Raw genomic sequence first — 27,767 nt, forward strand, 5'->3', positions numbered from 1 at the left:
CGAATGTACGGATTTAATTATTTACTTATTTGTTTATTGATATTAAATCCGCTTTGTTGATTTATCATATTAAAGCAATCTTAACACAATCGCTTGTTAAGATAATGGTACACAAATTTATGTCATATTTCGGTGTACCACTTAACGGTTCTTTCAGCATCGATCAAACATTTTGTGATATTTATTGCTTTTCATCTTCGCTCAAAAACATTGTTTATTTGTTTCATTTTCAATTGAAAATCCTATGAGATTTGTTTGAAACAAACAATCAGATTTACTTCGTTGAACCTTCCATCTGATTTAAAACACGGTGATGCTTGTTCAGTCACCGCTATTGTTGAATTATTTCAATCACTACGACACCTTGTGGTGTCGGAACGAACTTGTAGCTTGGGCTAATCATGATCGAGCGTTTCATGCAAAACACAGTGATGCTTGTTCCGTCACCGCTATTGTTGAATGATTTCATTCACTACGACACCTTGTGGCGTCGGTATAAACTTGTAGCTTGGGCTAATCATGATCGAGCGTTTCATGCAAAACACGGTGATGCTTGTTCAGTCACAACTATTGTTGAATTATTTCATTCACTACGACACCTTGTGGCATCGGTATAAACTTGTAGCTTGTGCTAATCACGATCAATCGATTCATGCGAAACTACGTATGCTATTTGTTTGACAAATCCCTCAAATAGTCTTAATGCAACTATGTATTAAGGCGATGATACACCCGGTTCGGTTGTATTTCATTTCGGTGTATCCTTTGTCACACCCTGACTTTTTGCGGAAGCGTGATTTGGTGTGACTTGCTTAATATCATTGCATTCAATTTATAACCACAACTAAATGATAAAACCATAGATGATCATCCATTAAATAAGTTTAAAAACATCACAACATCATTGTTTGAAACATAGACTTCAAATTCGAATTACAAATCATATGGATTGTTTGAGTTCCATAAGGAGTCATCAAAAGACTCTAAATAAAACCAGGATTTGGAAGATGTGTCTCGTCCAGGATAAGACACACTAACCAAACCCTAAGACAATGGATGGCATCCTTTATTCTTAATGCAGCTTCAAACATCCAAACGCCCGCCAGATCCACTTTTAATTCCCTGAAATACATGTAGTTTGAAAACATCAACAAAAGTTGAGCGAGTTCATGTGTTTGTTTGTGTGTATGAATAAAACCTTGTAAACATTGTATGTATGTATGTTTTGTAAATCCCGGTATGAAAGCAAAACAAGGAACAGATCAATAAATGGTTTGCAAGACCATTAACATGCGTGCAATGGTGTAGGAAGGCTCAAACCTAGCAGATTTTGTACCGGGCCACCGGCTGTAAGACATAGTCACCTCATGGGTCAATCCCCGGTCCACATGGGTGTGGGCTCGCTACACCCAAAAAGATCTATCACTCATGCCCCTCGGTCCTAACACGAGGATTAATGGTCTTAGGAGTGCGCCTACCCATTCACATGATCTACTGTGCATTCCAAAGCTAACCATACCAATTGTAACCCGGTCTTTAAACTAATAAGGCATAGTAGAAAACTTCAGACTGACTATCATCGCGCTTGAAGTCCACCCAAGAGAGTTCCCGCTTCACAGCCCAGCAAGTCAGAGTCAAGGATCCTTGCCGCTGATGGTTATGGGTAAATCACAGTAAAGCAGAAAGGAAATCCTCCCGGAGAACGTTTTCGTCGCCGTTAAATCCGAGAGAGAAGTCTCTAAAGCCGCTAACAGTGTACTACTTGACTAGTAAGAAAGAGCTTCCGTAAGAACTGGAAGACTCTTGTATGTACGGTAAAGGCCAGCACAAGCTGAGTCTAATTCACCATCCCGGGATTGAGTTCTGACCATAAAATCAACTATCATGCTTGGATGGAAGGAGCATTCAAGACTATCGTGTCACACCCCGATTTCCACGTGTCACCGGTGGGCCCGGTGGGGGAGTATCGTGACGTGGTTGGCAACGTAATAGTCAAACAACACAACATAATAATGCACAGCGGAAGCAAATTAAAATATGATACAACCGAATTTATTTATTGTAATCAAAGTCACAATATCCGGTGTTTATCCACAGTAGGATCGAAACAAAATAACATTTATGGTTCAACAGACTTCTGGCATCCTAAGCTTGCGAGACTTTTTATTGATGCTTAAGAGACAATCCAGCCAATTTCGCTTAGTACCTGCATTCAGTCTTTTTGGGAAAATACGTCAGTTTACACTGGTAAATACAATCAACCGACTCATTTTGGAAAATGATTAAAAATTGGTTTGGATGCACAAGGCATAAACATTTATTTAACTTGGGAGAATTATTTAATATTATAATCTTGTGAACGAATTACATGTTACTTATGCGTTCAGTAGCCCGGATCTTGTCCGGGTTAAAGATCAATAGACACACCACTTTAAGTGAGTTATACACGGGAGTACGCCTACACCCCGTGCTCAGGTCGTGGCCATCTCGTAAGATGATGCCAAGGATATCCGGGACATGGTCATTAACCCCCCAAAGGCTGTCAAGTACACAAGACTGTTTAAACGAGCCGATCAAATTATTCAACTACCCACTAAGCGTGGAGATTCGATGCTCGATCAAGCGGTACGCTATGTACCGTAACCCAAGCCCGTATAGGGAAAATAAATTGAGAGTATTTACCTGAGCAAGTATTAATCACAATAAGCAAAATGCACGTAGCTTTTACTGGTCCTCCAAATCTGGAATGAAGGTTTTATAATAGCCTATTAGAATCCTAGCGGGTCTTTAATTAAGCTTAAGCTTAGACCGGCTAGTTTCAAAGATACGGTACGTACGCACGATTAAGCGAAGACCGGATAGAATGTGATTTAGACCCGACAAGTTTGAAGACTTGTTTAATATGGGTTTATTATTCACACTCTGGATTTTGAGATAAAACCGTTAAGGTTTGACCCGTTTCGGCTAATTTATGTAAACTTGTTACATAAACCGAACCGTACGCGTAATAAGCGTGACGGGTATTCATGAGAGCTATATACAGGTTTCCTAAGTTAATTATGCCTCAAATATGTTATGACATCAGTAAGGTGTCTTTCATTATGCCCGAAACGTGTTTAAACACAAACTAGGCCCCGTAGGGGTAGTTTGGTCATTTAATAGTTTATAAAAGAGTTTAAGTGTTTAACTGAGTTACAGGTCTGATGTAATCAGTAAACATACTCAAGTTAATGAGTTATAACAGTAAGAATAAGCATATATGTGAAATTTATCATTTCTAACCAAACTAGGCCCCGTAGGGGTATTTTGGTAATTTCACATAAGCCGAAAAGCTCAAAACTGAAGTCTGAGTTTATCAACCTTTTCTTACTGTTAAAATATTATAATTTGCCTCTTATATCAGTAGGTATCAACCCGGTTATGTCCAATATGATTTTAAAACACACTATGCGCTAAAAACGCTAAATAAGGCGATTAAAGGCCATTTCCGGGTTCGCTACTTAAATCTGATATTTTTATATTTCCAGAAGGCTTAAAATAATTTATTTATCATATGTGATCAGTAGAAAAAGGTTTGGAGTCGTTTAAATATGTAAAACTCATTTTATGGCCCGTAAGGGCAAAACCGACATTTACCGAATTAAGCCTACGACTATGAGTTATGCTCAGCCTAAAATTAATTAAAAATCTTTAAAAATCCCAAAATAATATATTACATCAGTGGGTAAAAGATTTGATACCAAAAAGCATGTTTAACTAGGCTATACGCTAATTACGTCATTTTATTAACATAAAGCATTAATTTTTCGATAATGAGCATAACTCTTAATCTACAAGTCAAACTGATGTCAAACTTTGCATACAAGTCTATATATCAGTAATTAAGGTTTCTACATTTTTACATTTCCATAAATCACGTTTTAAGGTGATAAGGGCATAACGGTCAACATATGAGTAATTAACGGAAACATGCATATTAATTGGATAATTAATGAACCAAGGTGTATAATCACAGAGGGTTGTTCTAACATGTAACCTAGTCCAATTAAAGCTCTGAGGCATTTCTAAAATGTGCCTAAACGGGTCAGAACTGAAAGTCAAAGTGAAAGTCAAACTTTGTGACTTTCGGTTCCGAACCGGGTCTAAACAGGAAATTGTCGGGTTGAACATGTTTAGACATGTTCTTAAACTTATTACTAAGTTATAACAATGATCCAACAGGTTGTATATGATCTACAATGTTAATTATGCATAAATGGCATTTTAGACTTCCTGTTGACTTTTTAAATATAAGTTTGACCCAACTTTTGACCTGGTTAGAGTGATGATCAGGGGAAACCCTTTTGAGGTTTTATTACCCACATAAATATCATCTTATATCTACTTTTGATTCGAGAATTGACTGAGCCATTAATGACTAATCTTGAAGTCAAACCGTAATTACGACGGTTTGACTTTTAGCCTAAATACTAAGCTAAACTCAATTAAAGGAGGACTAGTAGACTTACAAGAGTCCTATGCACGAGATTGATCACTTGAGGCTGCTTGATAGCTCCAGAAATGATCCACAAATGCAGGAGAAGGTGTGATCAATGAGTTGCAAGATCATGCCCCTTTTATAGTGCTTAATCCACCACAAAATGTTGACATCTTAGTCTAGGACTAACCACAACATTCCCACAGGTGTCCTACAAGTTTAGGGGTTGTTTTAGGGGCCAAGGGATGTGAGAAAACCGGCTAAATGGGTCAAATTCGCGCATAACAGGCTGCTGCCCGCTTTTTCTGTTACTGGGTGCCTGAGGCGGCCCGCCTCATATTTTAACAAAACCCACGCGGGCCGCGTGGCTCTTAAATTCAGATTTTATTTTTTTCTTTTGTTACACAATTGACCCTTGGTCCTTCGAAAGGGTAACTAAGCTTTGTTCTTGCAATTCAACCCCGTATTATTTACCTACAAGGGCTTTAGGACTTATACCCACTTTGCCAAGTCCCTGGGCACTTCTGGTTAACCCGAAAAGTCCTAACTTCCAACGTTTACGCTTTAACACTTCGCACACGAATTTGATCATAACTTTCTCATACGTTGACGAAACTTTACAAAATTTTTATAGTGCATTCTAGTGAGCATAACTAACATTCACAAAGCTCCGGGTTTGTCAAAAGGTCACTCAGAGGTATAATTTAAACATGTTGACACATTTAGCCCCTGTAGTTTGAACTCTCTCACTTTTAGCTCCGTATGATCCATGATTTATTCGTTTGAAGGTATGAGCATCGTGTAGGGTTAATGTACATTACATTTATTCACAGTTGACACTTAGGATTACGTATATTCACGTACTTTGCATGTTTGTCAACTTTTGTCCTTCTATAATATTTCTTTCACATGTTTAAACATTTGACACGTGTCTACATATTATAGGACGTGAATTTCCGAGGTGTTACATCCTCACCCCCTTAAAATAAATCTCGACCCGAGATTTACTGGAATAAATAAGGGTACTTTTCTTTCATCGTGGATTCAACTTCCCACGTATACTCGGGACCTCTACGGGCATCCCATTTGACCTTTACAATAGGTACATGCTTCCTACGAAGCTTCTTAACCTGTCGATCTTCAATCGACAGTGGTTTTTCCACAAATTTCAGGCTTTCATCTATATGCACATCTGTATGGGGTATAACCAGTGATTCGTCAGCGAAGCACTTCTTCAGATTGCAGATGTGGAACACATTGTGAATTCCACTGAGCTCTTCTGGTAAGTTTAACTTATAGGCAACGGACCCGACACGTTCGATAACCTCGAAAGGTCCTATGTATCTCGGGCTTAGCTTGCCTTTCTTACCAAACCGCATCACCCCCTTCCAGGGTGACACCTTAAGTAGGACTTTGTCACCTACTTCGAAGTGAAAATCCTTACGTCTTGGATCAGCGTAACTCTTCTGCCTATCCCGGGCAGCTTTGAGACGGTCACGAATCTGGACAATCTTATCCGTTGTTTCGAACACTATCTCTGGTCCTGATAACTGGACATCTCCTACTTCCGCCCAACAGACGGGCGATCTACACTTCCTACCATATAATGCCTCGAAGGGCGCAGCCTTAATGCTGGTGTGGTAGCTATTGTTGTAGGAGAATTCGATCAATGGTAAGTTCTTATCCCAACTATCACCCAAATCGATCGCACATGCACGCAGCATGTCTTCCAATGTTTGAATAGTACGCTCGCTTTGACCGTCAGTCTGAGGATGATAAGCCGTACTAAAATTTAGACGTGTGCCCAAAGATTGTTGGAAACTCTTCCAAAAATGTGACGTGTATCTAGTATCTCTATCAGAGATACTAGACACAGGTATGCCATGCAAGGCTACAATCTAATCAACGTATAGCTGGGCTAACATATCTGAGCTATAAGTCTCCTTGATGGGTAAGAAGTGTGCTGACTTAGTCAGTCGATCAACTATAACCCATATTGTATCATTTCCTTTCCTCGTCTTGGGTAACTTGGTAATAAAATCCATAGTTACACATTCCCATTTCCACTTGGGAAGTTCAGGCTGTTGTAACAAGCCTGACGGCTTTTGATGCTCAGCCTTGACCTGCGCACAGGTCAAGCATTTGGCTACATGGGCGGCTACCGACTTTTTCAAGCCTATCCACCAATAATTTGCCTTTAGGTCTTGGTACATCTTATCAGCTCCAGGATGAACGGAATATTTGGAACTATGGGCTTCCTGGAGGATAACATCACGAAGTCCCCCATGAACTGGAACCCATATTCGTCCATTTAATCTTAAAATTCCGTCGTTGCTAAGAGTTAACTGCTCCTCAGTTACTCCTAACTTTTCATTCGGGTAATTGGCTTCCAACACAGCTTCTCTCTGTGCAGCTAATAACCTTTCCATCAAATTGTTTCTTACTTCAATGCTCTTGGCATTGATTCGAATGGGTTTCACCCTTTCCTTACGACTCAAGGCATCGGCGACTACATTCGCCTTGCCGGGATGGTACCTGATTTCACAATCATAATCATTCAAGGTCTCCATCCAACGGCGTTGCCTCATGTTTAATTCTTTCTGATTAAACAAATGCTGGAGGCTCTTGTGATCAGAATAGATCACGAACTTAATTCCATAAAGGTAGTGCCTCCACAATTTCAGCGCGAACACGACGGCACCCAATTCCAAATCATGGGTGGTGTAGTTCTTTTCATGCACCTTTAACTGTCGTGATGCATAGGCAATAACCTTGCCCTTCTGCATAAGCACACACCCCATACCGGTGTGTGAAGCATCACAGTAAACTACGAATTCTTCAGTGCCTTCAGGTAATGTCAGTACCGGAGCGTTGCTCAACTTTTGCTTCAGAATCTCAAAGGACTCTTGCTGTTTAGGGCCCCAAACGAACTTTTCCTTTTTCTTGGTCAAGGAAGTTAAGGGTGCAGCAATCCTTGAGAAGTTTTCAATGAAACGCCTGTAATATCCTGCCAATCCCAGGAAGCTACGAATCTCTGTAGGCGTCTTCGGCTCTTTCCAATTCATAACCGCTTCAACTTTAGCGGGGTCCACCTGGATACCACGCTCACTGACCACATGTCCAAGGAATTGGACCTCCCGAAGCCAAAATTCACACTTGGAGAATTTGGCGTAGAGTTTCTCGTGATGCAAAAGTTTGAGAATACATCGGAGATGTTTCTCATGATCGGCTTGGTTCTTAGAGTAAATGAGAATGTCGTCGATGAAGACGATGACGAATTTATCCAAGTATGGCTTGCAAACGCGATTCATGAGATCCATGAATGCAGCCGGTGCATTAGTGAGCCCAAAAGGCATCACTAGGAACTCGTAATGACCATAACGAGTTCTAAATGCTGTTTTATGCACGTCTTCATCTCTAACCTTCAGCTGATGGTAGCCTGACCTCAAATCAATCTTTGAGAAGTAACTAGCTCCTTGTAACTGATCGAACAAGTCGTCGATCCTAGGCAAAGGATATCTATTCTTGATCGTGACTTTGTTAAGCTCACGATAGTCGATGCACAGACGCATCGACCCATCCTTCTTCTTTACGAACAGAACTGGCGCTCCCCAAGGGGACGAACTAGGTTTGATGAAACCTTTGGCTAACAATTCGTCTAGCTGTGTCCTCAATTCTTTCATCTCGGTGGGTGCCAACCTATAAGGTGCCCTGGCAACTGGTGCCGTTCCGGGGATGATATCAATCCTGAACTCCACTTGCCTATCTGGTGGCAAACCGGGTAGTTCTTCCGGAAAAACTTCCGGGAATTCAGAAATAACAGGGATGTCTTCTATCTTTGGTTTAGGGTCATCAATAATTACTTGTGCCATGTAGATGACACAGCCCTTCTTTAAACCTTTTGAAGCCTTGAGCATAGTCACCTGCTCAGGCAGCCCATACTGGGTATCTCCCCGAATGGTAAGTGATTCGCCAGTCGGAGTCTTTATCACTACCTGCTTCTTGCTGCATACAATTTGGGCCTGGTTGTGAGATAACCAGTCCATACCCAGTACTATGTCAAAACCAGCCAACTTAAACGGAAGTAGAGACAGAGGAAAAGAATGGTTCTTAATGGATATAACACATCCATCTAACATAGTTGAGACGGTCTCTACGGTTCCATCTGCTAACTCTACCTCATAATTCACTTTTAAGGCTTTGACAGGTAATTTTAGCAATTCACAAAATTTATGATCTACGAAAGACTTATCTGCGCCTGAATCAAAAAGTACTCTTGCAAAGACATCATTTACAAGGAAGGTACCTGTTATGACATTATCGTCTTGCACAGCCTCTTTCGCGTCCATTTTGAAGACTCTAGCATTAGTCTTCTTAACCTCCTCAGGCTTCTTGTTGTACTTTGGGCAGTTGGTCTTGATGTGCCCCTTTTCATTGCAACGGTAGCACGTTGCGTCTTTTATCTTTTTGCAATCCAGGGTTTTGTGATCCGTGGACTTGCAAATTCCACAAGCAAAGGGTTTTGACTGAGTCTGAGAGTTTGACTCCAGTCTGCACTTTCCATAGTGCTGCTTCTTGCAAATTTTACACTTGGGCTTTTCACCAGAATTATGCCCATCCTTCCTCGACTCCGACCCTTTCTTGTTGTCACCGCTCCCACGGTGCTTCTTGTTCGACTTCCGCGAACCATCGTCTTCACGCTTCCTTTTCTCGGCCTCCTTATTCCTCAGCGATCTCTGTCTGACCGCATCCAGAGTGAGGGATAAGGAAATGTCAGCTACAGACCTGAAGGTAGCTGGCCGAGAAGCTTTTACGCTTGCCTTGATTTCCGGGGCTAAACCTCCGATAAAGCGAGCGATTCTTTTTGGTTCCGGGGTTACCAGGTAAGGAACCAACCGGGACAGCGTATTGAAGCTTGTCAGGTAAGCTTGACAGTCTAGGTTCGTCATCACCAACGATAGAAAGTCAGATTCTATCTTCTCCACCTCATGTTGAGGGCAGTAGTTATCCTTGATTAGGGCGACAAATTGATCCCACGACATGTTATACAATGGGATTTTTCCGGTGGCCTCAATCAGAGATCTCCACCATGCTAACGCTTCACCCTTGAAGGATTGTGACACAAACTTAACTACATCCCTTTCAGCGCACCCGCTGATATCTACCACCGTGTCCATCTCGTCCAGCCAAGTCATACAGTCGACGGCCCCCTTTTCCCCAGTAAAATCCCTGGGCTTGCAAGACACGAAGTACTTATAGGTGCAACCCTTGTTACGGGGTTCTTGATGCAGTACTAATTGTTGAGATGGGACACTTTGATGGTTGGTGGACTGACGGTCATCACCATCTTTCTTGGGTCCATTCTTTTTGGGAGGAGGCTTGCTATGAGCCTCAGAATGTGTCTTGGGCTTTGAATGTGGTGCAGAGTGGGTCCTACTTCGAGTACCACTGTATTCCTCATATTGCCTTTCCAAAGCCTGTGTAACAGCGCCGTCTATGATCGCTTTTAATTCAGCACCCGTTAACGTAATCTGGCCGTTCCCATTTTGCTCTACTGGATGGCTATTTATTTCATTTGAGTCAGCCATTTGGATTGAGCTGTTGCAGAAAACAAGGACAATGTTTTATTTGGGAGTTTTTAAGGAATTACCCCCTTAGGGTAACTCGTTAACCATGGTAATCAGAGACCATATTTGGTTAACTTATTAATCGTATTAATTTAGGATTTCAATTAAAATTTATCCTAATCGTAAACAATAACAATATATATTAGCACATAAGGCTTAGTCACATGGACAATTTGAATTTTAAGCTATGATTTCAGAGAATCAAGACTTTTAAGGTTTGAACCAAGTTCTTTACCCTCATCAGACAGGGAGTCATAGCTACCTCTGCCTTATGGCTCATATGGAAGTGAGCTGGGCTCGTAAGCATCATATTACCACGTATGGTAATTTATGACCATCTTAATTGATGCTCTCAACCCATGATTCAGAGATCATATAATTGGGTTTGGAATCTTCTAAAGAATCCTTATATATATAAGAATGACATATGATTTTAACGAATCACTTCTGCCAGGAGTGTTAACATGTTTTAAGATGTTAACAGGGATTTGAATCTTTTAAACGGGTCTTACCATCTTGGCCCGGTCCTTCAATTGACTCGAGGGCTAGGTTTCATACTTAAGATTCTTAATTAATATTTAAATAGGCAGATTATTTTCAAAAGGAATGAATATAAATTAATTATGCACATAAGGCAAACGTGAAATTTTTATAACACAAACATTCCATTAATTATACATAGGTTACACGCTGCCCTAAACGGGTCTTTTCAAACAACATTTACCCACGCAGGGGTTTAAACAAATACTTGCCCACGCAGGGGCTCAATAACACACATACCCACGCAGGGGTTTAATAGCAACACATGCCCACGCAGGGGCCTAATAACATAATAGTCCACGCAGGGACTTTACACAATAAAATACCCTCGCAGGGGTTGACAGAAAGATAGACCCACGCAGGGGTCAAATTAAACATACATACTTACATATATACCCACGCAGGGGTTTATACAATAAGATATGCTCACGCAGGGGCTTAACAACAGTTGGAAGGAGTCAGCGGTCCTTCTTGCTCTTCCCTTTGATCAAGCTTGTCAATCCTTGGAAGAACGTTTCTCGCTCCCTTCACTCCCTGTGAAATTCTCGCTCTACATAGTCCAATCTTTGCAGAATTTCTTCATGCTCTGGTGGAGAGAACCTTGGTGGTTGCGATTATGCCCGAACAATAGGTCTGGGAGGTATCGGGTACCCATGAGTTGGGTATCCTACTCCCCATGGATCTCCATAGGGTCCTTGAGTGTTATAGTTAGCCGTTACCATGTACGGGTCTGCTTCGGCATAGTTGTAGTTGTTGTGCACTGGCGGTTCGAACGGGTTATACGCCATGGAACTCGTGTATGCCGGAATTGGGTTATCAAAACCCATAGGCGGGGGTTGCGGTGCAACTGGTTGCGAAGGCCCACCCATTTGTGGATCTTCTTAATGTGGCGGGTAGTGGCTGGCACTTGATTGGCGTGGAGAACTAAAATGAAAGTCTCCTGTTCGCACAGACATGCGCGCTCCGGTTCTCCTACGCCTTGGTGGTTGCGGGGGTGCCGGTTGAACTGGTGGCGGAGGAGGTGGTGGCGTGACTGCCACGAACCTTGGATCCTCAGGGGAATCTTGTTGCTGCTGTTGCTGCTGCTGAGGCGGCGAATGGCGAGGAGGCGTATAGTACCATTCGTGCCTGGTAAACATGGCCTGAAAGCTATCAGGACCAACATAGGGCGATCCGTGAAAGGAAGATCCGTCAGAGATCTCTATCGGGTGGTTTGGTGTGCCACTGGCAGGCTCGACAGGGTCCGTATCCTCGTCCATGTCGTCCGCATGATCTCCAGAGAAATGATCTTCTGGACCTAATGGGTTAAAATTTCCTGGTTCTTGTAGGAAGTTTGCCGGGTTAAACCGGCCCCTAAAAACTGGTGTAGGGTCACCGAAGGAGTTGTGCGATAAGGATCGCTGTAATGGTATGTATGAAGGTTGAGGGTTGCTGGCCTCGTAATCCGATCGTGGCCCATAAGGGTTAGGAGGTGTTGAACTGTGTGAGACCGACCGTCGAGCTGGCTCAAAGAGGTTCCTCCGGTTCTGCTGGGGATCGTCACTCTCCGTGGTGGATGGAGCTCTCGCATTCGAGGGTCCAGCTTCATTATTATTGGGGGCGGTGATTGGCCCCTTGCCCCTTCCTCTTCTCCTGAAGAATCTTGGCGGCATCTTGGTAATTCCTGTCAATATGGCATGAGATAACCAAACAAAATATATGCAAAAATAAAGGTCAAATTAATAGCAGAATTTGTCCTAGGTTTTAAGTCTAGACTCGAAGTTTAGAATTGTGCAATTGTGTAGCTGAGATTAAACACAAAAGGCTAGTGTTTAATTCACTCAGTGTTGGCTCTGATACCAACCTGTCACACCCCGATTTCCACGTGTCACCGGTGGGCCCGGTGGGGGAGTATCGTGACGTGGTTGGCAACGTAATAGTCAAACAACACAACATAATAATGCACAGCGGAAGCAAATTAAAATATGATACAACCGAATTTATTTATTGTAATCAAAGTCACAATATCCGGTGTTTATCCACAGTAGGATCGAAACAAAATAACATTTATGGTTCAACAGACTTCTGGCATCCTAAGCTTGCGAGACTTTTTATTGATGCTTAAGAGACAATCCAGCCAATTTCGCTTAGTACCTGCATTCAGTCTTTTTGGGAAAATACGTCAGTTTACACTGGTAAATACAATCAACCGACTCATTTTGGAAAATGATTAAAAATTGGTTTGGATGCACAAGGCATAAACATTTATTTAACTTGGGAGAATTATTTAATATTATAATCTTGTGAACGAATTACATGTTACTTATGCGTTCAGTAGCCCGGATCTTGTCCGGGTTAAAGATCAATAGACACACCACTTTAAGTGAGTTATACACGGGAGTACGCCTACACCCCGTGCTCAGGTCGTGGCCATCTCGTAAGATGATGCCAAGGATATCCGGGACATGGTCATTAACCCCCCAAAGGCTGTCAAGTACACAAGACTGTTTAAACGAGCCGATCAAATTATTCAACTACCCACTAAGCGTGGAGATTCGATGCTCGATCAAGCGGTACGCTATGTACCGTAACCCAAGCCCGTATAGGGAAAATAAGTTGAGAGTATTTACCTGAGCAAGTATTAATCACAATAAGCAAAATGCACGTAGCTTTTACTGGTCCTCCAAATCTGGAACGAAGGTTTTATAATAGCCTATTAGAATCCTAGCGGGTCTTTAATTAAGCTTAAGCTTAGACCGGCTAGTTTCAAAGATACGGTACGTACGCACGATTAAGCGAAGACCGGATAGAATGTGATTTAGACCCGACAAGTTTGAAGACTTGTTTAATATGGGTTTATTATTCACACTCTGGATTTTGAGATAAAACCGTTAAGGTTTGACCCGTTTCGGCTAATTTATGTAAACTTGTTACATAAACCGAACCGTACGCGTAATAAGCGTGACGGGTATTCATGAGAGCTATATACAGGTTTCCTAAGTTAATTATGCCTCAAATATGTTATGACATCAGTAAGGTGTCTTTCATTATGCCCGAAACGTGTTTAAACACAAACTAGGCCCCGTAGGGGTAGTTTGGTCATTTAATAGTTTATAAAAGAGTTTAAGTGTTTAACTGAGTTACAGGTCTGATGTAATCAGTAAACATACTCAAGTTAATGAGTTATAATAGTAAGAATAAGCATATATGTGAAATTTATCATTTCTAACCAAACTAGGCCCCGTAGGGGTATTTTGGTAATTTCACATAAGCCGAAAAGCTCAAAACTGAAGTCTGAGTTTATCAACCTTTTCTTACTGTTAAAATATTATAATTTGCCTCTTATATCAGTAGGTATCAACCCGGTTATGTCCAATATGATTTTAAAACACACTATGCGCTAAAAACGCTAAATAAGGCGATTAAAGGCCATTTCCGGGTTCGCTACTTAAATCTGATATTTTTATATTTCCAGAAGGCTTAAAATAATTTATTTATCATATGTGATCAGTAGAAAAAGGTTTGGAGTCGTTTAAATATGTAAAACTCATTTTATGGCCCGTAAGGGCAAAACCGACATTTACCGAATTAAGCCTACGACTATGAGTTATGCTCAGCCTAAAATTAATTAAAAATCTTTAAAAATCCCAAAATAATATATTACATCAGTGGGTAAAAGATTTGATACCAAAAAGCATGTTTAACTAGGCTATACGCTAATTACGTCATTTTATTAACATAAAGCATTAATTTTTCGATAATGAGCATAACTCTTAATCTACAAGTCAAACTGATGTCAAACTTTGCATACAAGTCTATATATCAGTAATTAAGGTTTCTACATTTTTACATTTCCATAAATCACGTTTTAAGGTGATAAGGGCATAACGGTCAACATATGAGTAATTAACGGAAACATGCATATTAATTGGATAATTAATGAACCAAGGTGTATAATCACAGAGGGTTGTTCTAACATGTAACCTAGTCCAATTAAAGCTCTGAGGCATTTCTAAAATGTGCCTAAACGGGTCAGAACTGAAAGTCAAAGTGAAAGTCAAACTTTGTGACTTTCGGTTCCGAACCGGGTCTAAACAGGAAATTGTCGGGTTGAACATGTTTAGACATGTTCTTAAACTTATTACTAAGTTATAACAATGATCCAACAGGTTGTATATGATCTACAATGTTAATTATGCATAAATGGCATTTTAGACTTCCTGTTGACTTTTTAAATATAAGTTTGACCCGACTTTTGACCTGGTTAGAGTGATGATCAGGGGAAACCCTTTTGAGGTTTTATTACCCACATAAATATCATCTTATATCTACTTTTGATTCGAGAATTGACTGAGCCATTAATGACTAATCTTGAAGTCAAACCGTAATTACGACGGTTTGACTTTTAGCCTAAATACTAAGCTAAACTCAATTAAAGGAGGACTAGTAGACTTACAAGAGTCCTATGCACGAGATTGATCACTTGAGGCTGCTTGATAGCTCCAGAAATGATCCACAAATGCAGGAGAAGGTGTGATCAATGAGTTGCAAGATCATGCCCCTTTTATAGTGCTTAATCCACCACAAAATGTTGACATCTTAGTCTAGGACTAACCACAACATTCCCACAGGTGTCCTACAAGTTTAGGGGTTGTTTTAGGGGCCAAGGGATGTGAGAAAACCGGCTAAATGGGTCAAATTCGCGCATAACAGGCTGCTGCCCGCTTTTTCTGTTACTGGGCGCCTGAGGCGGCCCGCCTCATATTTTAACAAAACCCACGCGGGCCGCGTGGCTCTTAAATTCAGATTTTATTTTTTTCTTTTGTTACACAATTGACCCTTGGTCCTTCGAAAGGGTAACTAAGCTTTGTTCTTGCAATTCAACCCCGTATTATTTACCTACAAGGGCTTTAGGACTTATACCCACTTTGCCAAGTCCCTGGGCACTTCTGGTTAACCCGAAAAGTCCTAACTTCCAACGTTTACGCTTTAACACTTCGCACACGAATTTGATCATAACTTTCTCATACGTTGACGAAACTTTACAAAATTTTTATAGTGCATTCTAGTGAGCATAACTAACATTCACAAAGCTCCGGGTTTGTCAAAAGGTCACTCAGAGGTAAAATTTAAACATGTTGACACATTTAGCCCCTGTAGTTTGAACTCTCTCACTTTTAGCTCCGTATGATCCATGATTTATTCGTTTGAAGGTATGAGCATCGTGTAGGGTTAATGTACATTACATTTATTCACAGTTGACACTTAGGATTACGTATATTCACGTACTTTGCATGTTTGTCAACTTTTGTCCTTCTATAATATTTCTTTCACATGTTTAAACATTTGACACGTGTCTACATATTATAGGACGTGAATTTCCGAGGTGTTACATATCGAGGTTGGACGGCGAGGTTCCCCTTTGAGATCTCCCAACCTAAAGGCTTTATTCAGAGGTGGGTCTTTCAACCGCCTACTCTTTCGATGAAGGGTGCACTACAAGAGAATAGGTACTAAAGAGATTCAATGGGGGGATTTCGCCGTTCTTTCCCAACTAAAATAGAAAAGGCTGTATCACATCGAGATGTCGATTGTTTGTAAACATTTTGTAACATGTACTTCACCCCTGAAGTTATGAAACTGAAAACAGTTAAAAGAAAATGGGGGACATGAACTCACTGCTTTGCATTCTTCAATCGATAACTCAAGCTCCTTCGGATAAACACGACTACCTACAACGTACTATGATCTATTAGACGAGTGGGTCGTGCCTTGACTTAGTATTAATTAGTGTCTTTGATATTATTCCAAGTTATATAATTATTTGTTAAAATAATAAATATTTTAGCTTAGATTATATTTGTTAAATTTTGGAATAATTGTTAAAACAATATATATTAACTTGGCACTTTTCACGTATTTATACTTGTATTTCCTTCCCAAGGATGGGTGTATTCATATTCGTATTCTTATACTTGTATATTTTTTCCATGTATTGGGGTCGTATTCCGGTGTGTATTTATACGTATGAGAATACGTATTTTTATTGTATTAATTAAGTATTCTTATACTTAATTTCGTATTAATTTTTCCGGAATATTATCTTTAATAAAAGTTCACCAATATATATTTCCAAAATATATATTTTAAGAATTATTATTTATAATTTTCCTTTGGCAAAAATATTTGTATTTTCATATAAGTTCCAAAAATAATATATTTTCAAGTCTAACTTAGAAAATATATATATATAAAGTTATTTTTCTCCAAAAAAATGATATATTTCATATTTATTTGAGAAAATATATCTTTCACCCCAAAAATATTGTATTTCATGTTTGTTTAAGAAAATATATATTTTTTTTTTCAAAAATAATATATCTTCTAAAAATTTCAAGAAAAATATATATTTATACTTGCCAAAAATAATATATTTTTCCTTTGTCAAAAAATCATATTTTCGTTTCCTTGGTGTCCAAAATATTATTTACCAAAATATACTTGTAAATCAATTTTCCGGAATATTTTGTAAGTTACATTCTTTTGTTCGGTTTCACCAATATCTTGTGTAAAATGTGTATATTCATATTCTTGGAATTTTGGTAATATTTTGGATTGTAATTTTTGGTATTTTGATGAGTTATATTATTTCAAGTCCTAAACTAATATAACTAATACACATAATATACAAATAATCACACACATGGTGTTATCTAAATATATATTTCCTAAATACATATTTAGTCACTTTTATTTATAAAAACCAACCTCCAATATTTATATTTTTGTAACAAAAATTATGGTAAAATTTATGTGAGAAAATCCATGGTTTAAGATACACTTGTAAATATTTATTTGGAAATATTTTTCTAAGTGTTTAATTTTTAGAAAAATTTTGCCATAGTTTCCCCTAAAAATAGAGGTTTCCATACCTTGAAGGTATATCATTTTCTTTTGTAAAATCAACACAATCAATTCACAATCAACAATAAATAATCTACACTTACCAATTTTACCAAAAACAAGTATAATCTACTACTTCATGAACTTGAAATTTCATAAAAATTTGTAGTAACTTACTAGTGTTCTTAGTAAGCTTTGTTACCCTTTAAAGTGTGATTGATTCTATAAAAACTTCATTATTAAAGAAAATGGATCTTCACAACTTATAATCCTATTTTTCAAACATGTTTCTTCTTTGATTTTTCTTGTTACATAAGTGTTTCTACACTTGTTTAACCTTTAAAATGTGGTTTACTTATGTAAGAACCAAGATTAAATAAAACTTGTATTTTTAACTTGGTTTCTTGAAAAATCATCCATGAAATCTTTAGATTTACATGATTAACAACTTACTTTAATCATCATTTTACAAGAAATCCACATATTCTTTCAAGTTCATGCTTCTCATGAGGATGATCCATTAACTTCTACCATGTTCATTCTCTCATCTTGCTAGATTATGTTTTTAATTATGATCTAGCAAGATCATATGATGATCAACATCAAATCCATGAATAAACAACAATCATCAAGCATATCAACACATAAACATTAAGATTTCTTCATGATTCAAGCTTATGTTCAAGTTTCTTTCTTGTGATTCTTAGTGTTCTTCAAGATTATCATTATGTAACATCTTTTAGCCACTAATATAAGATGTAAAATAGCAAGATCAAGGTTCTTACCACTAGCTCAAGGCTAGGGATGATCAAGTGAAGTTAAGAGATGGATAAAAGCAAATGAAAGAGGTCCTTGAACTTCCGAAAGCTCCTAGCTCCTTTGTGCAACCTCTAACACCTTTGTATATGCTTGTATTGTATGAGAATGATTGAATGATGGTGAGTGTGTGTGTGTGTTGAGTTTCGTCCGAGAGCACAAGGGGGAAGAAGGGAAAGAGTGTGTGTTCTAATGTGTGAAGTTATGAAAGCTATGATCTTCCAAGTTTACTTATAATCCATTTTATCACTTTAACTTATGGTTTTTATGTTCACAATATAGAAACAAGATCCAATATAAAATTGAAAGAAAATCTTATGGTGGGCCATATGTTGGCCGATTGCATAGGTGGGGGGGGGGTATGTAGGCTAGGTTAAACTAAGTTAGTTAGTTTATGGTTAAAATGTAAGTATAAGTTAAGTGTTTTAGTTACTAGATATTTGTATGATGTGTTATGATGTTCGGGGACCATAACTAGCTTGGTAATGTTAAAACAATGCTTCTAGTGAAAATTTGGTGTTTCGGGCAGTGTCCGGTTGTTCGGTTGGTTACCGGTTCGTTAAGGTGCTAAACTATGGAGTTTAGTGTGCTTTATGTACCCTTTTGTGACAGTTTTGATTCCCGACACTTAGGAAAGCATTCAAGACCATTTAACCATATTTCTGCATGATATTAGATTGTTTAAATGCTGAAAATTGCAGATCTTTGCTGAATTCAGCACTTTGTGTGAGTTTTAGGCACTTTCCGACACTTAAACTATCTCTTTGGAAGGCAGTTTTGTTATCATTACTTTCCTACACACTATACTAGTGTAATACTTGGTTTCTGGCTCATTCTGTGTCTCAATACACTGTCTGTCTATATGCAGAATTCCGTCAGCATATTTCTGATTTGTCTGGTAACTGTGCTAGCTGTGTTTCGTGCATCATTTGAGTCAATAAAGTTCCCATGCAATAATGATATGACATTAAGCAATATGTGATGCACATGCATGTATATGGTAAAAATCAGTAAGCAGTTAATTGTAATTCAGCACAGTCATTAAGCATTAATCATGGTTTAATAGTTGTACGGATACCTGAAATTTTGACAGTTGTCACATCCTTGCAACTCAATAATGTCAACACGTTGATTTTATTTATTGAACGGTTTGATTATTGACAAATCATTTTTTATGATTCTAATTATTTGAACTTGTTGAATTCGTGTTTCAATCATACGACAACCAACGCAAGATTCCGTTGGTAGTAAATTCAGTTGTTTCAAAAATTGATTTGCAGTTTGTGAACGTTCATTTGGAATTCCATTGGTTGAATTTTCTCTTTTGTTGAACCCAGTAAACCTAGTCACATTGGTGATAGTATCACAACATCTCGTTCACTTGACATCGATTTCTATAACAAACTCAGTTAAATCCTTGGGTTCTTATTGACGCAAAATGTTCTTGCAATCACGTAATCAGAACAAGTTTTGGTTCGATTACACGGTCATTCACTTTGGTATTATTCGGACTTACCTAAGAACGACAAAACTCTAAGGATATAACATAGACTAAATTTCGAGGACGAAATTTCTACAACAGGGGGAGAATGTGATAACTGGTAATTAACGGCTTCTAATTACGCGATTAACAAACGTTTAGGCGATAACAAATAGTGTTTAAGACACGAATTATCTTAATTAGGCTATTGGAATGCCTAGGAACGCTTATCACACGTTATAGTGCGCGTATGGTGATTTCTAGAGAAATCTTCGGAATGATAAACGAAAACGAACTGGCACCGTACAAAATACTGACAACGCCGACAAATACAAAGTTTATGCATATAACTTATACTTATGAATGTGGTTTTGTGAAAACATCATGCTTTCGAACGGCACAAAACGTAAACGTGAACGAAAAACGCGGAAACAGTAACACACCGACAAACAACGACGAAGCAGAAGCACCGGACTCCAATTTCGTCTCGATATTAATATATTTTGATATATTTAACTTCGTTTTTAAATTTTATTATCCGTAGTTGAAAACGGATCGCAAAACGGACAAGAAACGATGAACGAAACATTTTACGCGATTTTAACGCAACGACAACCATACGCGTCAAATATCGAGATCCGGCGTAATTTCACGTGCTTTCGACCCTAAAATAATATTCTATGACATATTACGGAGATCGAGAGTGAAAACGGGCTTCGAGAATGTGATTGGGCCAATCAAAACATGTTAACGGGCCCTGGGCCCAACTCACATTTAAAACCCTACTTATATATATATATCTATATTTCTCATTTCTAACATTTTTGAAACCCTAGATCAAGAACCCGCACACCATGAAGTCCCCTGCTCCCCTCTCTTGTCTGGTCGTCGATGACCGGAGCTGATTACCGGCCTGTTGCCGGCGCCCCTCTCCGACGTGACACACACATGCAGACCCCTAAATCTCCTCCTCCTCCAACATCACGACACTCCTCCCCACAGCCAACACCCTCATCTCTCTCGATCACTACCCAGTTAACCGGAACTCGTGATTTCGGCCGATGCTGACTCCGACAAACCCACACACCCACCTACAACACCTCTTCACCCCACCCGCTCGGTTCTCCCTGTCTCATGACTGACCGGCGGCGACGTTGGACAACGGAGCCGTCACGAAGATGATCCAGAACCACCGATATCAGTGGTGGTTGTGTTTTAACGGTGAGGGTGGTGGTGTCACGGCGTACAACGGCGAGAAACAGAAGAGACAGTGAGAGAGACGGCATCGTCGGAGGGATTCCGCCGAAGGCCGACGTCGGAGCTTCGGTAAGGTTTTTCTTTGTAGTTTATTTGATATACTTTTCCTTTTCTTTCACCTTCGGGTAACGACGTCTCGACTGATGCGTTTTTTTTTCAATTATGATGATGATAAGGTCGGGGGGGGGGGGGTGTTACGGCAGAAAAACTGTCGTCAGCGGCGGTCGAGCCACCGGTTCAGATCCGGAATATGCTTGGTTCGGAATTCAGTTCGATAAGGAAACAACAAAGATTTGGTTGCGGGTTAACGGGTCAAATACTCAATCAAACCCGAGTCAACTCGGTCAAACCGAGTCGACTCGGTCAACATTCAGTCAACTCAGTCGACGCCGGTCAAACAGTTAACTATGGTTAAATGGTCAAAGTCAGTCAACTGGTCAACACGGGTCAAACCCGGTCAACGCAGTCAAGGCCCGGTCAACTCAGGACCCGGTAACATTTAAACGCAACAAGTTACTTCTTTTTCGTTGTTTTAGAATATTAGATTACGCGCACCGAGCTCGAACCGCCGTATTATAGTTTATACGTTTAGTAATTATTTACATTTTGGATACAATTGACGAAAAATTTTATATTGATTGAATTGTTGATTGAGTAATTGGTTGAGTTTTGAAAAGAAAATACGACGACTTTATTTGTCGGGTTATTCCAAAAACAAAAAAAACTCTGCCCGATTTTTCGTAAAAATCCGAAATATTAAACATATATATATATTATATAAATGACACATATCGAAGTTCGAATTTTCTTATAAGATAAATATGAAAGTATATTTATTTTGGCGACGTATTACGAGTTTCAAAACAAAGTTATAACATTCCGAAAAATTTGATTTACTATTTAGCGAAACTCGATATTCATATAAAACAAACACGATTATTTATGTTTATTTCCAAAACGCCGATAATTTGAAATACTTTGAATATTTTCATATGATAGATATGAAGTTCTATTTATTTCAAATGTCGTAATTCCGCATATTTTTGTAAGATAAATATAAATATAAATATAAATATAATGCTATATTTATATCAAACATTGGAATTTGGAATATATACTTGAAACGTTTAATATTCGGAAACTCATATAATATAAATATAATTATCTATATCTCGTTCAATCGCCTAGAATCCGAATTCTTATAACATGAATATATTTGTTATATTCGTTTCAAACGTCAAGATTTCGAATATATATATATATATATATATATATATATATATAGAATTGCGCTAAAATAAGAACCACCACCAGTTGTAAGAACCGTGAGAACTACTTGATCCGGGGCGAGTTGGACCAAATTTTTTTTCATAAACGTAGATGCGTGTATTATAAACACATTTGTAAAAAAAATTCAAAAAAAAAAATGTCGTGTGTGTAGTTTGGAGCACCACAAGTTTGTGTTTACGGGTACCGTAAATATTAAATAAAATTTACGGTACCCGTAAACACAAACTTGTGGTGCTCAAAACAACTACACACACGACATTTTTTTTACAAATGTGTTTATAATACACGCATTTACGTTTATGAAAAAAATTTTTGGTGCACCTCGCCCCGTACGGTGTAGTTCTCATGGTTCTTACAACTAGAGATAGTTCTCATTTTAGCGGTCCCCTATATAGATAAGTATATATATATAAGTATATATATATATATATATATCTATCTATTTGTTTCCATCCTACGAAAACTACAGCGGTATATTACCTAATCATATACGATGTTTCGAGTATGTACAATATTTCATCTACGCCTTCTATTCGCAACATCTAACACGACGACGTGCGTATATTTATATTGAAATATATATATATATATATATATATAACTATATATATATATATGTATATATATTATAAACCATTCGAAAACTAAGTCGTTTTCGAGACTTAGTTTATCCTGATTATAACAAGATCAAATAACCATTGATCGGTTATTCTAAGTCAAATTAACAACACCTTCATAGAGTCGTTTAATTTACGACTCGGTAGAGCTCGGACACGTAGTATAACTACGTTGTTAAATTAGAAACTGATACGTTATTCCCTGTTAGGAATACTATAGATGCACGCTAGCTAATTCACGTTCTTGGAACGACACTACGGAATCACGCTAAGCTAGCTTTGCACAGGAATATCAAGGTGAGTTCATAACCCCCACTTTTTACTGTTTTACATTTTTATAAATGTTTTCGGGGGTGGAAAGACATGCAAGTTTCGCAAAAGTACACAAAATTTCGACGAACGAAAACTATATATATTTCTAAACCATTTCGCAACAGGATTTGAACGAACTCAAATGGTTTACGAAAAGTTCATGCTAAACTTACCGGTTTTTACAACAATACAAGGTTTTCGAAACATGCATGAGTCTTCATAACTTGGGGTAGGGCCCAAGGGCGTGGGCAAAGGCCCTATGTCACTAGGACTGAATGGTCCACTAGGGCAAAGGCCCAAGGACGTGGGCAAAGGCCCAAGGACGTGGGCAAAGGCCCAATGTCACTAGGACTGGATGGTCCACTAGGGCAAAGGCCCAAGGATCACTAGGTATGTAGCTATGGAATTAAGATGATAACAGATCACTGTGCGTAAGTAGGAGGATGACATAGTAACCATTAATCACGTAGTGACCAAGGTGCAAAAGGTATAGATCCAACGAGTTTGAGGCACGCTCCACTCCGGGTTTGTTAACCCTTTATGAGTGCTTTTGTGATCCCAAATGATAACAAAGTTGTCTCGGTTTGGTCACTTACTTATGGCATAGGTTAGTGTATTAGCTACACACTGATTGATCCTTAGATTCCATAGGTATCCTACGTACTATGATTTCAATACCGGTTTACAAAGATAACAGAAAACATTTCAATACCGGTTTACAAAGATAACATAAATCATTTCAATACCAGTTTACAGATACGACAGAAAACATTTCATTACTGGTTTACAAACACAACAATTACATATATCGGTTTATAGACATAACAGAAAACATTTCGTTACTGATATACAAAGACGACATTTCAAATGTTTTGAGATATTAAGATCTCACAAACCGGTTTTTCAAATGCAAGATTACAAGTGTTTTAAAACGCATTTGATACAAAACAAACAAACTATGAACTCGCTCAACTTTATGTGTATTTTTTTTGCATGTTCTTTCTCAGGTTGCATTTTAAAACTACGGAACGGTTGGAATAGGAGAACCCATGGGATTTCGAGTCTTAGCTCAAACACTTCCGCTGTGCAATGAAGATACCGGTCCAGTCACGCCAGCTCTGATATTTCGGGGTGTGACATCAACGAAGAACCTTACTGGGCTTGATAAGAAGCCCACGAAGGACCCAAACCAACGAATAACATGGGGTTCTTCGGCCATGTATATTCTTCGTGAACATGGGTTCTTCAGCAGAAGCAACAAGACGAATAATGTTCTTCGTAGTGGTTCTTCACCGGGGTTCTTCGCTAAACAGCTGTTCTTCGTGATATTTAGACATGGTGGTTCTTCGCCATAGCTGGTTCTTCGCCATTGTGATTCTTCGTGGGCTTGTAGCAGTCATCCAGAACATGCAGACACAAACAAACAGCCGCAAGCAGACAGATCAGCAACATGCAGAAAGGTAACAAACAGTTTGCACTTCGCAACTATTTTACGACAAATACGAAGTTGAATGCATTCTGAGTCACGACGGAGGATATCGAAGCCAGGAAACCCCAGTTAGATCCACACATGCATGTTTTCCTCCTACCCATCCAAAGACTAGAATGTCGACTGGTTGAAGGGTAGATCTCCCTTCCAACGGGTCAGTTAAGAAATTAACGGGTGCCTCTTTCTTCGCAGAAATACCAACACGCCTGAATATGTCAATGGGTTACTAAGAGTTTAAACAATCACTTATTCTAACTTAAACGAAACCTTTTTGTAACTTGTGCACTTTAAATTGTTTTTGTTTCTTTATCTCTCGTTCTCAATTAACAAACATGGGTTTATATTTTTTTATCTCGATATTTGAACAAGTGAATGAAACGATCGGAGAATAGTAGATGCAACTAATCAAATAGACAGGTAACACGTCAACCAAGATAATAAACATGTCGTGTTCAGGCTAACCCATTTATTGAACGGGTCGTGTTTGGATTGCCCTGTTTAATAAATGAGTCCTTGTATCCAACCCAAAACCTGTATTTTTCGTGTCGAGTTCAGGTCGTGTCAGGAATTGCCACCCCGATAATTTAGCATGTATCTTCGCAACTCTTATTTACTTGTTTCGTTTGCACACTTTTGATACAAGTATGAATGTTCTTTCTTTTGTAAATTTTGATGGTTAAAAATAGGTCAGGTACTGTGAGGCTTATTAATGAGGAACAAAACATGGTGAGTGTTTCCGCATCATCTAATTCTTGCAGCTGTATTTTTTGTTTCTATGTTGAGTCTGATGGAATTGTTTTTTTAGGTTGGTGTAGTGTCAAAAAGTGCTGCTGTTCAGATGGCTGAAGATGCTGAGCTTGACCTGGTATGTCGATAGTCAGTTTGCTAACTGTTAATGTGGTTGCGTATGAAATCATTATTAGCCCTTTAACATGTATTATGTAAATGTATAGACTTTTATTACCTTTGAATTAGTCTTCTATTCGGAATCGAATTTATAACCTGCTGCAAGTTTTCATATTTATTCATGTACTCTGAATTTTTTTCATAATTATATGTTAACCATTCTCTTTTCCTCAATATAACTGTTTATTTTATAGGTTATATTGTCTCCAGAGGCAGATCCTTCGTTGTCAAGTTGATGGACTACAAGTAAGTTACATCTCCTTTATAATTATTTCATTTAATCAACTTAAGTGAGAAAATAGACATGTATTGTTTTTTATCTATCCCTACCACCAAATCATGTAATAATAGCTCATTAGCTCATAAAATTGAGGCCCGTATATATGCGTTTTTAAGTTTATCATTTTAAAAGAAATGATGCTATTTTTTTTTGATAAATTTAAATCTTTTATTGGTATTGACCATAAGTTTCTCAAATTTCACAGCAAATATAAATATGAGCAACAAAAGAAGAAAAGAGATCAGCAGAAGAAAAGTTCTGGTAGATGCCTTTTTAAAAAAAAAAATTTATTGCTTAACCTTTGTCATAAGAAGAAGTATATTGACCAAGTTTTGAAATTTGATGTCAGCTTCTCGTGTGGATCTAAAGGAGCTTAAAATGGGGTAAAATTTTTTATATATTTTGTATTATTTTGCTAGTGCAATTGAATATGGGTGGTTTAGCTAATTTAGATATCGTACTCTCCACCCTGGTAAAATAAGGTGACGAACAGAGCAACTAATTTAACTACCTTAGATCTAATATATTATTCATGACATTTTGATCTCACAATCTCGGACAAAATATGGCGCTGTATTCTTGCCCTATTTTATGTATTAAAATGATTTTATATACATAATGCCATAATGGATCATCGTACTTCCACACTATTTTCAGTCACATTTTCTATAAAAAATATATATTAATCACGTAGTTATACTTTCTCAACATTTCAATTAAATTCCTTTTCTCTATAATCGTTGAATCAACTAATGTAAGATTATAAGCCGTACAACTGGACAAAAGTGAACTAACTAATTTTTCTAAAAGAGACGTTGAGCATATGTATCAATCAATCATACCCAGTAAAATCCCACAAATAGAAAAGCTATTAGTAGGGTCTGTGGAGGGTGGGATGTAGGCACACCTTACCTAGTGGCGGAGCCAGAAATATTTTCTTATGGTGTCATTTTTTGTGGATATCCTGGTTTATAGTAACCCAGAGTCAAACTTCCTGGATTGGTTCGGATCTAGTCGGGTCAAATCACATAATAAAAGCAAATATCACAGTAAAAGTACAATGTCATTAAATAAAAACATATAATAAAATTACAAAGTCATTTGAAATATATAAAAAAAACATTTAATAGTTGCTCTGTATGCATTTTCATGTTTTGAAAACGATTCATAATCTTTTCAATGGCAACTTGCAAAAAAAAAAAAAAAAAAAACCTCTTTTTCATTATAACAGACAAGTGCATGCATCATTCAAATGATCATCAAACATCCTGTTAGGTTAAACAATTGAAACAAAACCAATAGACATGGGGCTATAATGTTTACTGGATTAGAAAAAAATAAAAATTAAGTATGGACCTTTAATGATTTAAAGTATACTAATTAAATTCAAGTAACTGGGCTTATTTTTAAATATAAATTTGTTTATTATGTAATTCTTTTAGAAGAAAACAAAACAATGGTGTCGTTTGTAAAAAGACAATGGTGTCGCTCGTAAAAGAACAATGGTGTCGCTCGAATTTTTCCTATTATATGTTGTATTTGCTACGCAAAATTCAATGGTGTCGGACAACACCGTTGTTCAAAGTGTGGCTCCGCCACTGACCTTACCTCTACCCCTAGGGATAGAGAGGCTGCTTCCAGTGAGACACTCGGCTCCAAAACACCCAGGAAAGAAATAAATAGAACATGAGGTGTGTGTGTATGAAGCTACCAATATAACATGAGTGGTGAAAGAGTTCATGGTAAACAAGACAAATATAACAACACAAACAACATGTACACATAGATACATAT

General features: G+C 38.2%; 1 protein-coding gene and 1 pseudogene across 1 annotated transcript; one reads left to right on the forward strand and one right to left on the reverse strand.

The window, feature by feature from the left end:
• Positions 1 to 11,525: 11,525 nt before the first annotated feature.
• On the reverse strand, positions 11,526 to 12,296 carry LOC110883384 (wiskott-Aldrich syndrome protein family member 2-like). Its single transcript, XM_022131152.1, has one exon. The coding sequence runs from the start codon at positions 12,294 to 12,296 to the stop codon at positions 11,526 to 11,528; it is 771 nt and encodes a 256-aa protein (XP_021986844.1).
• A 13,148-nt stretch (positions 12,297 to 25,444) lies between these two features.
• Positions 25,445 to 27,767, forward strand: part of LOC110883383 — a 28,010-nt pseudogene continuing 25,687 nt past the window's right edge.

This window comes from Helianthus annuus, chromosome 10 (assembly GCF_002127325.2).
Source record: "Helianthus annuus cultivar XRQ/B chromosome 10, HanXRQr2.0-SUNRISE, whole genome shotgun sequence".
Taxonomy (NCBI): domain Eukaryota; kingdom Viridiplantae; phylum Streptophyta; class Magnoliopsida; order Asterales; family Asteraceae; genus Helianthus; species Helianthus annuus.

Bases quoted from the DNA above. Each gene is read 5' to 3' on its own strand.
- LOC110883384 (XM_022131152.1), bottom strand. From the start codon at position 12,296: ATGCCGCCAAGATTCTTCAGGAGAAGAGGAAGGGGCAAGGGGCCAATC.